At 53.3% G+C, this 18,219-nt stretch overlaps 1 protein-coding gene across 3 annotated transcripts in view; it reads left to right on the plus strand.

Annotated features, from left to right (window-relative positions):
- The first annotated feature begins 1,813 nt into the window (after positions 1-1,813).
- Positions 1,814-18,219, plus strand: part of TUFT1 (tuftelin 1) — a 65,132-nt gene continuing 48,726 nt past the window's right edge. Inside the window, exon 1 of one of the 3 annotated variants that reach the window (XM_077320442.1) lies at positions 1,814-2,102. In XM_077320442.1, coding sequence (XP_077176557.1) covers positions 1,944-2,102 — 159 coding nt within the window. In that variant the 5' untranslated portion in view covers positions 1,814-1,943. Of the gene's footprint in view, positions 2,103-10,248; positions 10,399-18,219 lie in introns of those variants that run through there. The other 2 variants (XM_077320434.1, XM_077320451.1) reach the window with 2 other exon arrangements.

Consider the following 18,219-nt stretch of genomic DNA (forward strand, 5'->3'; position numbering starts at 1 on the left):
GCCTGAGAGGGGGGACTCTGTGGCCACTGAGCGTGAGGGATGCCACCCTCCAGGGGGGACCTGGGGACCCCTGGAAATACAGCTCACCTCCCAAATACAGCCCTTTCTAGCATGCCCAGGGATTCTGGCTTTCTTGGGGGGGGGGGCATCACCCGGGTATAGAATTGGGGTCACTGTGGATGGGCAGGTAGTTGTGAGTTCCTGCGTTTTGCAGGGGGTTGGACTAGATGGCCTCAGTGGTCCCTTGCAACTCTATTATTCTGGGATTCTAATTGTGAGCTGGACCTGAAGAATAACCGTTCCCTTGTGTATACCACTTGGGTTTTTTGCCTCTTCTTTCCCCCATATTGTTTTACTTGCTGACTCACCTGTCCTACTTCTATATTCTCACTGGGGAGGGAAGGAGGGATTTGGGGAGGAGAGGGACCTACCTCAGTGGGGGTCTGATGCTGCAGAGGGTATTTTGCAAAGTGGCCAATTTCTCCAGGGGATATGTTCTTTGCAACTGGAGATCAGTTCTAATTCTCCAGGACTGGAGTTGGCAGCCAGAGCGGGGAGGTGTGTGCCACTCCAGAAATGCCTGTGGTTTGGGCAGCTGGCCTGGGCAAAGTTTGCCCTGCCATTCAGCCCTAAACAGAGTTCGCACACGTAAAAATACATAAGAACAGCCATTAAAACGTTGGTTAGAAAGCTGGGGTGCTGGCAGGGTTTAAATATGCAAACGGATATCAGCAGCAAGCTGCTGAAAGAATAAAATAGCTAGAGGAAGAAGAAGAGCTGGGGGTTTGTACCCCACTTTTTTACCACTCAAAGGAGTCTCAAAAGGGCTTAAAATCCCCTTCCACTCCCCACAACAGACATCCTGTGGGACAGCTGAGGCTGAGAGAGCTCTGGGAGAACTGGAACTGGCCCAAGGTCACCCAGCATGTCCCACAGGCCTCAAAGGCTTAAGATCACCTTGCCTTCCTTTCTCCACAACAGACACCCTGTGAGGTAGCTGAGGCTGAGAGAGCTCTGGGAGAACTGGCCCAAGGTCACCCAGCAGGTCCCATGGGCCTCAAAGAAACTTAAGATCGCCTTCTCTTCCTCCCCCCCACAACAGACACTCTGTGAGGCAGCTGAGGCTGAGAGAGCTCTGAGAGAACTGGGATTGGCACAGGGTCACCCAGCAGGTCCCATGGGCCTCAAAGAGGCTTAAAATCGCCTTACTTTCTCCAAAACAGACAGCCTATGAGGCAGCTGAGGCTGAGAGAGCTCTGGAAAAACTGGGATTGGCACTAGGTTACCCAGCAGGTCCAGTGTGCCTCATAGTGGCTTAAAATCGCCTTCCCTTCCTCTCTCCATAACAGGCACCCCATGAGGCAACTGAGGCTGAGAAAGCTCTGGAAGAACTGGGATTGGCCCAAGGTCACCCAGCAGGCCCCACGTGTCTCAAAGCGGGACACAATTATCTTCCCTTCCTCTCCCCACAGCACACACCCTGTGAGGCAGGTGGGGCCGAGAGAGCTCTGAGAGAACTGTGACCGGCCCAAGGTCACCCAGCTGGCTGCATGTTGAAAAGTGTGGAAATCCAACCCGGCTCGCCTTATCAGAGGCTGCCGCATTTAACCGCCCCCCCCCTCAAGCCGGTAGGCCATAGACTTGGTGAAATCCCACCCCCAGGCACTGCCCAAAGACTCCTGGAATTTCCCAGACAGGAGTTGGGATCCCTACGAAGAAAGCAGGCGGTTGCAGAGATGGCCTCCCTCCCATTGTAGGTCTCCAGTGAGCTCACCGCCCGGGAATGTAGCAATTAGGGCTGAGGAGGAGGAGGAGGAGGAGGCGAAGGTGGCAGGAGCTGGAATCAAAGCGAAAACAGCACAGCTCCTGGCTGGGGAGAAGGAAGCACCAGGCTGGCTCTCGGCCCGCTGCCCACCTGCCCTCCTTGGGCAAAGGTCTTCTCCATGGAGGCTCCGGGCAGGAGGGGAGGCCCGGCCTTCTGGAGCCCCTGGGGTGCCCGGAGGAGGCTCTCGATGCCAGTGCTGGCTGGCGCAGGTGCAGCGTCACTCCGACCTTGCTTTTGGGGTCGAGAGGGGGAAGAGAAGGAGGTCTTCAGATTCCAGGTGGGTCTCAAGGGGACTGGAAGGGGTGGGCGTGTGGGAACTAGGGATGCCAGCCTCCAGGGGGGACCTGGGGGACCTCTGGAATTGCAGCTCCTCTCCACACTGCAGAGATCAGTTCTCCTGGAGGAAAGGGCTGCTTGGGAGGGGGAACATGAGTCAGCGGTGTGACTCGGTGGGTAAAAAGGTGAATGGGATTTTGGGCTGTATCAAACGGAGTATCGTGTCCAGATCACGGGAGGTGATGGTTCCGCTTTACTCTGCTCTGGTTCGGCCTCACTTGGAGTCCTGTGTTCAGTTTTGGGCACCACAGATGAAGAGGGAGGTAGACAAACTGGAGCGTGTCCAGAGGAGGGCAACAAAGATGGTGAAAGGTTTGGAGACCAAGACGTAGGAGGAAACGTTGGGGGAGCTTGGTCTGTTTAGCCTGGAGAGGAGGTGACTGAGAGGGGATCTGATAACCACCTTCAAGTATTTAAAAGGCTGCCATATGGAGGATGCAGCAGAACCAATGGGATGAAATTAATTCAATAGAAATTCCATCTAAACATCTGGAAGAAGTTCCTGACAGTCAGAGTGCTTCCTCAGTGGATCAGGCTTCCTCGGGAGGTGGTGGGTTCTCCATCTTTGGACATTTTTAAATAGAGGCTGGAGAGCCATCTGACGGAGAGGCTGATTTTGTGAAGGCTCAAGGGGGTGGCGGGTGACAGTGGATGAGCGAGAGGGTTGTGAGTGTCCTGCACAGTGCAGGGGGTTGGACTAGATGACCCAGGAGACCCCTTCCATCTCTATGATGACTCTGTGGCCTTGCACCCCACTGAGGGGGTCCCTCTCCTCCCCCGGCTCCATCCCCAAATCTCCAGCCTGGAGGTGGCAACCTTTCCCCCTGCTGCTGATCATGGAGCTCCTCAACCCAACTGAATAAAAGAGACCCCAAAAGAAAAAAAATTATTTTGTTTTGATCAATTCTGGAACAACGCCTGGAGTTGGTCTTTTTCTTCTTGGGTTGAGTCATTTTGTCTTCTTTCGTTGACAATGGAGTTCCAGGCAAACCTCGCTGGGACTCCGGTTGCCAGTTCTGCAGAGTTGGGGTTGGCAACCAATTGCCCCCGGCTCAGTCTCGGGCTGCTGTATTCCGGCTGGGAAGTCCCTGAGGCCAGGGAGGGACCTTAGCCGCTGTACAGCCCACCCTCTGAAGCAGCCGTCCCCTCCAGTGAAACCGTCGGCTGGAGATCTCAGAGAGCCAGCTTGGCAGCGTGGTTAAGAGTGGTAGCCTCTTCCCTATGCAGCCAGCTGGGTGACCTTGGGCCAGTCCCAGTTCTCTGAGAACTCTCACAAAGTAGTTCTGGCTGAGCTCTCTCAGCCCCACCTCCCTCACAGGGTGTCTGTTGTGGGGAGAGGAAGGGAAGGCGATAGGCAGCTGCTTTGAGACTCTTTTGGGTAGTGAAAAGTGAGGTCCAAATAACCCCGAATTCTTCTTCTTCTCCTTGTTCTGCTGCCTCAACTGTAAATCTAGGAGATCTCTAGGGAGTGCCTTAAGCTTTGGTAGCCTGATTTTTTGGATATTGGCAGTTTTTCAAGAAAGGCAAAGCACCGGCTGCTTAAAGAACAAAAATTGCTTTATGAAGAAACAAAACAAACTTTGTAACTGAGAGAGGAGAGAGGTAGTCCTAACTGTTTAACCGACTAACATAGAAGAGGGAAACAGAGCAGAGGGCGTTTTCAAAGGAGCAGGAAGCTTCCCACTGAGCCAATCAGGATGCAGGAGATTGTTTGGCACTATCAGGAAGTTCCTAATCTAACTGTGCTAATTACACGTCTCCTCCGATGCCCCTAGCCGGATGCTGTTCTGTTAAATCACACATGCTACAGTTCTTGCATAGTCCAGCAGCAGGAACTGGCCTCCTTGGCTTGTCAGACCCAAGGGCAGAGAGAGAGCGACAGAGACAGAACAAACTGCCTCTGGGGCAGCTTGTCTCTCTGGGGGAAGGAAATGTGTTTGAGGTCATGTTGAAGATCAGATCCATCTTCCCCATAGACTCCACCCCAATGAGGTTTCTGGGTGATTTCTGCTTGCAAATTGTGCCAAACAGTCGTAGCTGCACAGAACCTCCACAGAAAGGGGTGGCCTACCTGTGAATTCTTACCATTCAAGGAAAGGAGCATTGCCCTGTTTACAAGCACACACATACACACCCTGGTGTCAATTGACCCATGATGTTTATGTTGGGGCTTAAGGGAGAAAATTCAGTGGCTGTTACTCTAGGGCGTAGCAACCGAGGCCTTCCTTTGTGATCTCCCCCCATCCCCACCCCAAATACTATCTAAAGTTGACCCTGCTTACCTTCCAAGATATGTCAAGATTGGGCTGGCCTGGGTCAGGCAGGCTGGGTTAAATAACCATCCAGGTCAAAATTGTCCTGGTGACCAGAGGCCTAACATCTGGTTAGGTAGTGAATATTTGCTCTGGAATGGATGCGGTGTTTGCCGGCGGCCTGAAGAATCTCCACTCTGTTAATATTTCACCTCAGGGACAGACAACACAATTGTGTTAGGGTAGCTTAGCAATGGTTTGTCTTTGGGCAAGAGGGTAACTCACCATATAGTTGGGTGACGCAGCCATGTGTTGTCAGAATGGCAATGGATCGTAGAATCCTAGAGTGTCCTGCATAGTGCAGGGGGCTGGACTAGAGGACCCAGGAGGTCCCTTCCAGCTCTATGATTCTATGAGTCTAAATTCCGTCTAAACATCCGGAAGAAGTTCCTGACAGTCAGAGCGGTTTCTCAGTGGAACAGGCTTCCTCGGGAGGTGGTGGGTTCTCCATCTTTGGAGATTTTTAAACAGAGGCTGGAGAGCCATCTGACAGAGGCTGATTCTGTGAAGGCTCAAGGGGGTGGCAGGTGACAGTGGATGAGTGATTGGGATGTGAGTGTCCTGCATAGTGCAGGGGGTTGGACTAGATGACCCTGGAGGTCCCTTCCACCTCTATGATGATTCTATGATTCTAAATTCCGTCTAAACATCCAGAAGAAGTTCCTGACAGTCAGAGCGGTTTCTCAGTGGAACAGGCTTCCTCGGGAGGTGGTGGGTTCTCCATCTTTGGAGATTTTTAAACAGAGGCTGGAGAGCCATCTGACAGAGGCTGATTCTGTGAAGGCTCAAGGGGGTGGCAGGTGACAGTGGATGAGTGATTGGGATGTGAGTGTCCTGCATAGTGCAGGGGGCTGGACTAGATGACCCAGGAGATACCTTCCAACTCTGTGATTCTCATCTCCAGATGACAATCCAGTTTCCTGTGAAAAAAATGGCTGCTTCAGAAGGGAGACTTGGGGGCACCGTACCCCACTGAGGTCCCTATCCTCAGGCATTCTCCCTCCCAGTCTCCTGGAATCTCCAGTCCTGGGGATGGCAACCTGCCCACCTGTTGGCCAGAGGAGACCTGGCGAACCTATGAATGGCTTTGAAACCCACAACCCCGCATATTCAAAGTCGTCTAGACCCTTCTCTGTATACTGGATTTGCCAATGACCAATTTTTCGCTGGGAACAGCGGGATATAAATATAATAATAAATAAATATATTTTGTTATTGAAATCGTAGTTTGTCATTCTCTAGCGGCAGCCTCGGGGCAGCTGAGATGACAACTATGGACACCTATGGAGAGAAAAGTACTATTTTAGAAGCCAGGTTTTATGGCGGGGTGGCTCTCCAGAGGTCCATGGACTACAATTCCCATGAGCCCCTGCTAGCAGGGGCTCATGGGAATTGTAGTCCATGGACCTCTGGAGAGCCACTGTTGCCCCCCCCCCTGCTCTATTTACTTCTTATATTTGTTATATTTTTTAAATATTATATGGCATCAGATCCCAGAGGCCCCTCCCCAAGCCCCACCCTCTCAAGGCCCCACCCCAAATCTCCAGGTTTCTCCTAACCCGAAGCTGGCAACCCCGTATCGAGCTTCCGTTCCGGCCGACAGGAGCCTGGGAGCTCCGGCTGGGTGGTGAATATTTCGCCCGGCACGAGTGAGATGTTTTCGAGCCGGGCAGCCAGCGGCTGGGTTCACCTGCCACTCATTAATCACCTGCCCTGGGAAAGGGCGGGGCCAATTACAGGAGCCGAATGAACGTCGCACTGTTTTGTCTTTGGGGAAGAGGGCAACTCACCTTGCGGTTAGCAGACGCTGCCGCTCCTTCTTAGGCACTCACTCCGCAGCCGCGCCAGAACCCGCGTCCCGGTGACGTACGCCAAACCAAAATCCCCGGGGCGGCTCTCGAACTCACAGTCTCCCCGACGGAATGGAGTCTTGATCCCCTCCGTGTGTGTAGCACGGCCAGTGGCTCATGGCCCGACGCTCTGTGGCTATCTGGAGGTCCACCAGTGGGGCCAGAACGTCAGAACCCCTCCCACCGTGGCCCACCAAGCACCAAGATAGAGCGTCCCTGCCCCACACATAAGAGAAGCCATGTTGGATCAGTCCAGTGGCCCTTCTAGTCCAACACTCTGTGCCCCAGAGGGGCCAAAGCCCAGGGGCCATCAAGAGGTCCACCCGTGAGGTCAGAACTCCAGAAGCCCACTTTTGCCCACCAAGCACACAGAAGAGAGAGAGTCCCTGCCCCAGACATAAGAGAAGCGATGTTGGGTCAGGCCAATGGCCCATTCAGTCCAACACTCTGTGTCACACAGTGGCTAAAACCCCGGGGCCATCAGGAGGTCCACCAGCAGGTCCAGAGCCCCAGAAGGCCTCCCACTCTTGCCCCCCAAGCATCAAGAAGCCAGAGCATCCCTGCCCCAGACATAGAACGTAAGGGAAGCCATGTTGGATCAGGCCAAAGGACCATCCAGTCCAACACTCTGTGCCACACATGGGTCCAAACGATGGGGCCAGAACTCCAGCAGCTCTCCCACTGTCGACCCCCAAGGACCAAGGAGACAGAACATCTAAGGTTCTCAGGCCCACCCAGCCACGTGGGTAGAGTTGTTCTACCCAGACTGGGAAACTCCTGCAAATCTGAGTGGCAGCCTAAATAGGGCAGGGATCTCAATGCTACAGAGTCCCCCCTACAAAGCATCCCTTCTCTCCGGGGGATCTGATCACTGCAGTCCGGAGATGAGCAGGAATTTGGGAGAATCTCCAGGTCCCACCTGGAGGCTGGCATCCCTAAGAACATTATTGGCCCAAACAGTGTTCCATCTAAACCAGTGGTTCTCAACCTGGGGGGCGGTACCCCTGTTGGGGTCAAACGACCCTCTCACATGGGTCACGGCAGGGCAAGCAGCTTGGCTGGGGGGGCATCCACACAACAGCCTTGCGGGGTAGATCGGGATAGAGCGTTTGTCTGTCTGGAGCAGCGGGAAAGAGTGAGATCAGCACGGTGGGACAAGAGGCAGGACTGAAATATTTATATATTGCCCCAGCACCACCGTTGCTTTGGCATTACACGAGAGTAATTGGAATGCTAGAGAACATTCCGTCGTTCCCCTGACCATCTTCATAAGCAGCCAGGAGAAAGAGTGAAAGTCCAGTTGCCTTAGTCATGTGGAAACACCCGGCCGGCAACGTGACTTCTGGCCAGCTGCAGGTAAGCAGCACCTGGAGGAGATACCCGGCTTCCTGCCCAGGTAGCCATTATCCCCTTTTGTAAACAGGTCTTTATTGTGGTCCTAGACCAGCAAAGTGAAAATTTGCAATCGGTTACAAAACATAAAGCCTTGCCTGCGTGTAGAGGATGGAGCAGAGCTGTTCTCTCTTGCCCCGGAGGGACAGACCAGAACCAACGGAATGAAATTAATGCAAAAGAAATTCTGTCTAAACATCCGGAAGAAGTTCCTGACAGTCAGAGTGGTTCCTCAGTGGAACAGGCTTCCTCGGGAGGTGGAGGGTTCTCCATCTTTGGAGATTTTTAAACAGAGGCTAGATAGCCATCTGACGGAGAGGCTGATTCTGTGATGGTTCAAGAGGGTGGCAGGTGACAGCAGATGAGCGAGAGGGTTGGGAGTGTCCTGCATACTGCAGGGGGTTGGACTAGATGACCCAGGAGGTCCCTTCCAACTCTAGGATTCTAGGATTCTAAATTCTGTCTAAACCTCCGGAAGAAGTTCCTGACAGTCAGAGTGGTTCCTCAGGGGAACAGGCTTCCTCGGGAGGTGGAGGGTTCTCCATCTTTGGAGATTTCTAAGCAGAGGCTGAAGAGCCATCTGACAGAGAGGCTGAGTCTGTGAAGGCTCAAGGGGGTGGCAGGTGACAGTGGGTGAGCGATAGGGCTGCATGGTGCAGGGGGTTGGACTAGATGACCCAGGAGGGCCCTAGTATTCTATGATAAGACAGCTAAAAGCATAGAATTGCTAATAATATAACTGATTGATTGTTCATCTGTTTACTGTTCGCCTTTTGTAAGGCGATGGTCCAGGTAGGGGAAAGATCAAACCTGTCACGTTTTGGATGGGAATCTGGTTTGGTGTGTCGAGAAGGAACCTTGGCAATAAGGGCACCACTCACTGGCAGTATTTAAACATGCAGGAGGGAAGAGCACTAGGCGGCTTGAAAGAATAAAAACTTTGTATAGAAAGAGGAGAGAGAGAGAGCGCCCTAGCTGTCTAACTGTTTTTTGTTGTGTTCGTTCAGTCTGATCATGATGCGAGCATGGAGGAAGTGTGCTCAGAAGAATCATAGAGTTGGAAGGGACCTCCTGGGTCATCTAGTCCAACCCCCTGCACTTTGCAGGACACTCTGTCTCACAGGAAGTCTCCCGTTGAGCCAATCAGGATGCTGCAGGAGATGGTTTGGGAAATGCCAGGAAGCTGACTGCAAATCTCCTTCGATGCCCCTGTAGGATATTCATCATGGGCTTTTGAATTGGGCCCTCTGCAGATCCCGCCAATTCTAACACCACCAAGAAAAGAAGGATCAAGGCTCTTTGTCCCCAGTGAAATATTCTCCTGCTCTCAGGGTTGCCAGATCCAAGTTAGAAAATACCTGGAGAATTTGGGGGCAGAGCCTGAGGGGGTGGAGTTTGGGGAAGGGACAGGGCTTCGGGGCCTATGATGCCATAGACTGCCTTCCACAGCCTCCACCTTCGTCATCTCTGTCCCCTGGAGGTCACCTGTAATTCCAGCAGATCTCCAGGGGCTGGCCGTCCTAACTGCTGCCCTTCCTGGCTTCAGGGGCCCTAATGGTTTCCACGTCACATAGAAGGCAGAAATTCACCAGGTGAAGTAGAACCCAGCAAGGTGACTCCCTGCGTGAGGCAGCTTAACCTGGGGGTTTCCTGCCTGCCACATAGCCGTTCAAAGTATGGGGGGAATGGGGGTTTTAGACTCAGAACCATAGAGTTGAACCATAGAGTCATCTAGTCCGACCCCCTGCAGAATGCAGGAAATGCACAACTGCCTGCCCACCCACAGCGACCCCAATTCCATGCCCAGATGATACCCCTCCCCCCCCCCCAAAAAAACCCCAAACCCATGGCCACTCTGGCCTGGAGGAAATTCACCTTCTGATCCCAAATTGGTGATCAGCTTTTCACTGGGCAGGCAAGGGCCACACTGAAGAAAAGTTGGTTTTTATAACATACTTTTCACTAAGTGTCAAAGCGGCTTACAATTGCCTTCCCTTCCTTTCCCCCCAGTAAATAACCCTGTGAGGCAGGTGGGGCTAAGAGAGCTCTGAGAGAACTGCACTGTGAAAACAGCTCTAAGAGAGCTGTGACTGGGCCAAGGTCACTGATGTGGAATCATAGCTCTGGTCCACAGACAGCAAGCAGCTGGGCAAACCCCACTCCCAAATCTCCAGGAATTCCCCAGCCGGGAGTTGGCAACAGGCCCCTGTGACTCCCAGGCCCTTCTCAGACGGTGAGGTCAACCGCTTTGCAACCGGTTCCTGCAACCCGAAACCGGCGCGAGGAAACCCGCACAGCGGCGCGCGGGCAAACAAGTCCGAAGGGAGGGGGGATCATAGGCGGGGCTTGGGGCGAAAGGGGCGGAGCTACAGCCGCCGTTGAAGAAGGGAGGCGGAAGGGGACAGTGGGCGTGGCTCAGGAGGAAGGCGCGGCCAGAACGTTGGGAGAACCAATCAGGGGCGGTGCCCGGGCGCGGCACGAGACAGAGCGCGAGCGGCGGAGAACCGAGAATCCAGGGGAGTGGGCGTGGCTCGCGGTGAGGGGGCGTGGCGCGTATATAAAGAGCGGGGCGTGCCCGCGCTCGTGTCATTCCGGAGGGAGCGTCGCCACGGAAGGGCGAGCCATGAACGGGGCGCGGAGCCTTTGCACGCTGGAGGATGTGCGGAGCGAGGAGGACAGCCTGGTAAGGCGTCTCGGGCATCGCCGGAACTATTTTCTTTGCTCTTTTGGGGAAATCCTATGGTTGCCTGCAGCACCCGCTCCGTCCCTTTAAGAAAGCCGGTGGGACATTCAAGGGCGCCTTTCTTTCCGGCGCTTTGAAATCCTAGCGCTATATTCGACGCTTTGCAAAAGAAAGTTTTTTTTGCCGTGTTGTGCAGTAGAAACCCTTCCAGCGAGCGTTTTTCACGTTTGCAAAATGTTGCAGATGATCGGCTCGTCGCCTTGCCTTTCGGGTTTGACTATTTTTAAAAAATCTATACGTGAAATATGTGGGTGTATGTATGTGTGTGTATATATGAGTCTGTGTGCATGTGTGCATATAGTTTCAGGAGACATGAGGAGTTGCAGTAGCGACTGAGAGACCAAACAATTCTTGGACTTAGATCAGGAATGAGGAGTAGGAGAAGAAGGAAAGTTGGGTCTTAGATGCCGCTTTTTTCTACCCGAAGGAGTCTCAAAGCGGCTTCCATTCGCCTTCCCTTCCTCTCCCTACAACAGACCCCCTATGAGGGAGGGGAGCCTGAGAAAAACCTATTATTCCTGCTCAGTCGGAACAGCTTTATCAGGGCTGTGACTAGCCCGAGGTCACCCAGCTGGCTGCATGTGGGGGAGGAGCGGGGAATCAAACCCAGCTCTCCAGAGTAGAAATTGGCACTCCCAAGCTAACTCTCAGTGGAAAAGAGGCGGAGGCCAGGAGCTCCTTCAAGACTAACCAAACCTCTGACATGGGAAGAAGAGTATCCGTGAGTCGCTGCTCCCTTCTTCAGAAAAGGCCCAAATTTGATAGATCAAAGTGGGCGGCAGTGTTTGCCTGCAGCAGCAGAACAGAGCCAGAGTCCGGGAGCCCCTTCAAGACCAACCAAAATTTGGATAGATCCGGATGGGATGGGATATATGAGACCAGGGGTAGTCAAACTGCGGCCCTCCAGATGTCCATGGACTACAATTCCCAGAAGCCCCTGCCAGCATTCGCTGGCAGGGGCTCCTGGGAATTGTAGTCCATGGACGTCTGGAGGGCCGCAGTTTGACTACCCCTGTATGAGACTGTAGGAGCCGAAAAGAGTCCTAGAGAACTTAAAGACGAACGTTTATGTCCCCTCGCTCTAAATTTCATGGGTCTTTAAGGTGCTCCTGTTTCTGGACTCCTGCACATTTTGGAGATCTGAGCTCCCAAGAGTCAAACTTCCTTCATAAGGCGTGAGACTCCCCCGGAGTCCTTTCCTGCTTGTCTCTGACCAAACAATCTTGGCCTCTGGAAATCCCGTCCCCGCTAAATCTAATTGCTCTCCCCGACCGAAATCGAGCTGTTAAAATAGGAAGCCGCCAACTGTGTGACGTTCTACAAAACAGACTGGAAAATTAGGAAGAAATTCAGAAGACTCGCTCAGGAGCGGGAGGCAAATTGGCAGCGGTGCACAAAACCCAGGGAGGATTCCTCCCTTCTCTTTTTACTCCAGCCAAAAAAGAAAGAGAAAAAAACGGTTACTCATCACTTGAGACTGAAACCGGTTCCTTCTGTCCTGGCAGAGTTCCAGGCCTTGGCTTTACAGCTTTTCGAGGGGCGCAGCAGAACTTGCACTCGTGGCCCTTTGCAGGCCCTGAGACGCGAGCGATCTGTGGGGGCTGAAGGGGTCGCTTTCTGAGATCTCGGTCCTGTTTGTTTGCTCCGGAGTGGAATCTGTTTAGCTGCAAGGCGACCGCTGGGTCGTCCGGGGTTAGGGCAGTCCGATAGTTATGGGGAAAACTATGGGGAGGTTTTCCCCAAAATTGTGGGTGGGAGAAACCAAAAGTGGGTAGTCTCTGCAAGAGGGAAAATCCATCGGCATAGGAGAGAAATCCGCAGCTAAATGCCACTTAGCTCTAAGCGGATTGTTTATATAAAAGGAAATCTTGACGTTCCGGCTTTCGTGGGCCGGCGCCCATTTTGGGAGTGGCCTTCCAGCGGACATTTCATATCATCGGATAAAATGTTGCTCGCCTGGAAAAAGGCCAAGGGACTTTGGTGAATCTGCGGCCGTAATCCCTCGGAAAGGATTCTGTGTCCAGCGGGTAAACTGACCTGCGTGTAGGGAGGGGGGGGGGAGAGGACGGCTTCAGGTACGGAATACAGGTGAGTGAGGAGGAGGGGCAGGGAATGCTTTCGAGTGGCTCAGGTTGTGTTACCGATCCCGCCCCACTTCAGACTAGGGCCTAGTCTGCACACAATAGATAATGCACTTTCAATGCACTTTAGAAGTGGATTATCCTGTTCCGCACAGGACAATCCAGCTGCCAAAGCACATTGAAAGTGCATTATCTTACGCGTGCAGAATGGGCCCTGGACGAGGTTCTCCGAGGCCTCTGCTGTGTACTTTACTGCATTCATTGATTACGGTTGCACCATTAGGCGTGCTTCCTCGTGAACTCCGTGGGGCGTGTGGTTTGGGTGAGCCCGTCTCGGATCGGGCCATCGGCATTCCAAGGCACTTCCTGTGTTTCGTCATCTGTAGTCGGTTTTCCTCCTCATCCTTTGGTGCACGGGCGTGTGTGGATGCGAGGCCAGGTGCGGGTCCGAGCATGTCCCTTAAAGACACAAGAAGAGCCCTGCTGGATCAGGCCAGCGGTTCGTCTAGTCCAGGCGTAGTCGAACTGTGGCCCTTCAGATGTCCATGGACTACAATTCCCGTGAGCCCTTGCCAGCATTTGCCTCCTGCCAGCCCCTGCCAGCATTGTCCATCATCCAGCCTCCAGGTCCCCTGGAGGGCCAGCCACAGGGCAGAGAGGCCAAGGCCTACCCCTGAGAAGACCCTCAGAAGAGCCCTGCTGGATCAGACCAGGGGTCTACCCAGTCCAGCCTCCCGTCTCACCCAGGGGCCAACCAGTTCCTCTGGAGGGCCAACAACAGGGCAGAGAGGCTGAGGCCTTCCCCTCATGATGCTGCGTGACCAGTGTTGACCACCTCTGAACATGGTTTCCCCTCAGTCGCCTTGACTAGTAACCACTGAAAGACCTTCCCTCCCTGAATCTGTCTAATCCTCTTTTAAAGCTGTGTGTTCCTCTGGCCATCACTACATCCTCTGGCCATGAAGTCCACATTTTAATCGCTCTCTGTGTAAAGTTGTACTTCCTGTTGTCCCTCCTGAACCTACTGCCCATGAGCATAATTGGATGCCCTCCAGTTCTAGTCTATTAGGAGAGGGAGAAAAAGCTCCCCTTGTCAGTTCCCTCTCTCTTGCTGTCCATAAGCCTGTGAATCCCAGAAGTGGGTGAACACTTGGGGGAAGGCCTCAGCCTCTCTGCCCTGTGGCTGGCCCTGCAGAGGTACTGGCTGGCCCCTGGGTGAGACGGGAGGCTGGACTGGAGGGACCCTCCCTGGCCTGACCCATCAGGGCTCTTCTGAGGGTCTTCTCAGGGGAAGGCCTCGGCCTCTCTGCCCTGTGGCTGGCCCTGCAGAGGAACTGGCTGGCCCCTGGGTGAGACGGGAGGCTGGACTGGAGGGACCCTCCCTGGCCTGCCCCAGCAGGGCTCTTCTGAGGGTCTTCTCAGTGGAAGGCCTCAGCCTCTCTGCCCTGTGGCTGGCCCTGCAGAGGAACTGGCTGGCCCCTGGGTGAGACGGGAGGCTGGACTGGATGGACCCTCCCTGGCCTGCCCCAGCAGGGCTCTTCTGAGGGTCTTCTCAGTGGAAGGCCTCAGCCTCTCTGCCCTGTGGCTGGCCCTGCAGAGGGACTGGCTGGCCCCTGGGGGAGACGGGAGGCTGGACTGGAGGTACCCTCCCTGGTCTAGATGAACCTTTACTGGTCTGATACAGCAGGGCTCTGCTTAGGGTCTGAAGTTCCTCGCTTCCCAAGTGTCAAAATATTTGCACAGAGCTTTTGAGCATGGAAAGTACTTTGCATGCGTGCATGACCTAGGCTCTCATTCTGCCCCTGTGATGTCAGTTGGTCAGAGTGCTCCACTTGCATTGCAAATTTGGGGTAGGGTGAGAGGAGAAGAGAGGCTAGGAGCCCGTGGCAGCCCTAAGGCTACCTCATAACGTCATGGCTCAGGCATGACTCGAACTGGGGACTTTGCACCTTGTGCTTGTAGCCATAATTTTCCTGCAAATTACTGCTTCCTGCCACATTTTTGCAGTTTGGAGGTTTGCAGAAGAAGCCTTGCTGAGATCCCTTTTGTTTCGGAATCAGCCTTTTCCGAGCTGCCAACTCTCCCCGCCCCCCTCCCGACTTAGCTTAGGGGCTTTTCTTTTGTCTCCTTTCTGGCGATGCGGATCTTGTACAGACCTGTTTTCACGCTCTCGGCCCGGTTGGAGATTTTCTCCTTCGGCGGGTGTGAGCGTCTGCGTCTTCCTTTTTGGAGATTTTTTAAGAAGAAACTTGGAAGGGGGCAACCCTCAAATTTCTTTGAGAGCATGATTTCTGTTATGCGTTCTCTGGATCTCCAGCTGGCTGGAATTAAGAAACGTGCATGAAATTTATCCGAGGCGGGGTCTTCTTTTAATCTGGGGATTTGACCACATTAGCCCCCGGTCACCCACCGGCTTTGCTTCCTTTCTATCACCCTGTAAGCGGGAATTGTTTTGCATTTGAGAAATATCTCCTTTTTAGGAGAGGGAGGATTCAAACGGGTCGCCGTGTTGGTCTGAAGTAGCACAATAAAATCAGAGTCCAGGAGCACCTTTAAGACCAACAAAGATTTATTCAGGGCGTGAGCTTTTGAGTGCAAGCACTCGAAAGCTCACGCCTTGAATAAATCTTTGTTGGTCTTAAAGGTGCTCCTGGACTCTGATTTTATTACGAGAGAGGTCTACAGGGAAGAGGCATAGCATCTTTGCACACATTTTGTGGTGTAAGCTGCCTTGAGCCTGCTGTGCAGGGAGGGGCAGCCCAGCAATTAAATTAGTAATAATAATAATTATTATCTGCTTGGCATGAGGAAGGTCCCAGGTTCAGTCCCCAGTTCACAGGCGGTAGGCGGTGTGAAAAGCCGCTGCCAGAGACCCTGTGAACCATTGAATGGGTGATGTGGTGGTAAAGAAGGCAAATGCAGTTTTGGGCTGCTTTTTCAAAATCCAGGATCTCCTACTTTCACTGTATACAGCGTTGGTCAGACCCCACCTGGAGTCCTGTGTGCAGATCTGGAGGCCTCACTTCAAGAAGGACGTGGATAAAATTGAAAGGGTACAGAGGAGAGCGACGAAGATGATCTGGGGCCAAGGGACCAAGCCCTATGAAGATAGGTTGAGGGACTTGGGAATGTTCAGCCTGGAGAAAAGGAGGCTGAGAGGGGACATGATAGCCCTCTTTAAGTACTTGAAAGGTTGTCACTTGGGCAGGGCAGGGAGCAGTTCCTGTTGGTGGCAGCAGGAATGGTTTTAAATCACATGGAGAACGGTACAGGCTAGATATTGGGATAATCGTTCACAGCAGTGGGATGGGCTGCCTAAGGAGGTGGGGAGCTCCCCCCCTCACTGGCCGTCTTCAAGCAGCGGCTGGACAGATCCTTCTCCTGGATGCTGGAGGCTGATCCTGCATTGAGCAGGGGGTGGACTAGATGGCCTGCATGGCCCCTTCCCCCTCTAGGATTCTAGGAGTCTAGTTCAGCCGTGGAAGGGGCTGCCTAAGGAGGTGGGGAGCTCCCCCTCACTGGCCGTCTACAAGCAGCGGCTGGACAGATCCTTCTCCTGGATGCTGGAGGCTGATCCTGCACTGAGCAGGGGGTGGGACTAGATGGCCTCCATGGCCCCTTCCCACTCTAGGAGTCTAGGAGTCTAGTTCAGCAGTGGAAGGGGCTGCCTCAGGAGGTGGGGAGCTCCCCCTCACTGGCCGTCTTCAAGCAGCAGCTGGACAGATCCTTCTCCTGGATGCTGGAGGATGATCCTGCACTGAGCAGGGGGTGGACTAGATGGCCTGCATGGCCCCTTCCCACTCTATGGATCTATGAAAGATATACCTGAAGCATTTTGCTGGAACGCTGAACCCTCGTAAGGCAAGAAAAGGTCCGCTGTTGAAAAGTTGCGGCAAGAAGAACCTCTGAGCATGTGCAGCGTTCTCTCCAGAGAGTCAACGTAGTTAGGAGGGTGAAAGTAAAGGATTTTAATTTGGGAGACCCACCTTTACATTCAGAGGCATTTATGTTCTGCCATGGCCTTCCTCGGTGTGGCAACCCCGCCCCAGGGGGGTCATCCACTGCACCTGGGCCAGCTCACTGCAATTTCTGCTTCCGAATTCCTTCGAAGGCATCCTCACGTGAACATTCCTTACCTAACTATCACCAAACATCCACAAACTATTAAACTACATTATTATAATAGCTCGTCCGGTGTGGGAAAACTGCGTCAGATGCTTCAGCAGGCTGTGGTTTTTCCGCATGAATCGCAGGGTGACCCTGGCGTAAACCAAGGCAGAGGTCTACCAATCGTAACGGCAGGGTACGTCTCCATGCATTCCTGTCGACAGGAAACCATTCCCCGAGTCATGACGCGGCGAAGATGAGGGTCGTTCGGTCGCATCCTATGCCTGCCTGCTCCTGTGAAGTGGAGATCGATGCCGTAAGAGCAAAATTTGGACAGGAGCACCAACCGTGCGGGGTTGGCAGGGGAAAGGGGGTAGATCTGTGCAGCCCAGCTCATGCTACATCGGTGTGACTTTCCATTTCATTTGCATCGCTCATTCCTTTCGCCCTGGAATTAGGAAAGCGGGATGAGACTTTCAGTGAGCAACGAAAGGAGTTCGGTTGACGAAGCAACCAGAAGTCTAAAAAAAAAACCCGGAAGGGAAGCAAAGCGTAATGCTAACGTGACACATGACACGATGCCAGACTAGCCTATTGGGTTCCTCTTTAAAGCCAGCGATAGAGGAATCTAGACTGGAGTCCATTAAAAGATTGTCCACCGACTTTTGTGAATCATTGGGAACGATGCAGCTTTCTTGCCTGTGTGAGGAGCACTCTTGAGTATCCTGGAGGCTTAAGGCTGATCCTGCACTGAGCAGGGGGTGGACTGGATGGCCCCTTCCAACTCTATGGTTCTGTGATTCTATAATGCAGTTCTCCAAAGTCTGTAGAAAGCCAGGAGAGGAGGAGCTTCCTCATGATGCAGGGGCCGCAATGGCCCTGTTCCAAAGTGGAGGAGTGTGTGAACAGTTGGTGGACATTTTATTTCCTCCTGGAGGTGTGTGCAAGACAGGAAAGTGATGTTTCACTCCCACACAAGCACACAGACCTTGAGACGTAAAGAAACTGTTCACACACTCCTACCCCTGAAGGTGGCAGCAACATTTCCTAAGTAGCCAGCATGGTGGAGCGGCCAAGAGCAGCGGCTTCTGAGCTTACGAGCTGGGTTTGATTCCCCGCTTCTCCACAAGCAGCCACCTGGGTGACCTTGGGCTAGTCACAGCCCTGATAAAGTTGTTCCGACTGAGTAGTAATCTCAGGGCTCTCTCAGCCTCCCCTCCCTCACAGGGTGTCTGTTGTGGGGAGAGGAAAGGGAAGGCGAATGGAAGCCACTTTGAGCCTCCTTCGGGTAGAGAAAAGCGGCACATAAGAACCAACTCTTCTTCTTCTTCTTCAGTAATCTCAGGGCTCTCTCAGCCTCCCCTCCGTCACAGGGTGTCTGTTGGGGAAAGAGGAAAGGGAAGACAATTGTAAGCCGCTTTGAGACTCCTTCGGGCAGTGAAAAGCCGGGTATAAAAGCCGACCTTCTTCTTAAAACTTCCAGACCACAGCCACACAGTCCCGAAAACCCTCAACCACCAGTATTTTTCCCGGCTTTTCAAGTTTGGGTATAGAATGCATCCAATTTCAGTTG

This window comes from Paroedura picta, chromosome 1 (assembly GCF_049243985.1).
Source record: "Paroedura picta isolate Pp20150507F chromosome 1, Ppicta_v3.0, whole genome shotgun sequence".
Classification (NCBI taxonomy): Eukaryota; Metazoa; Chordata; class Lepidosauria; order Squamata; family Gekkonidae; genus Paroedura; species Paroedura picta.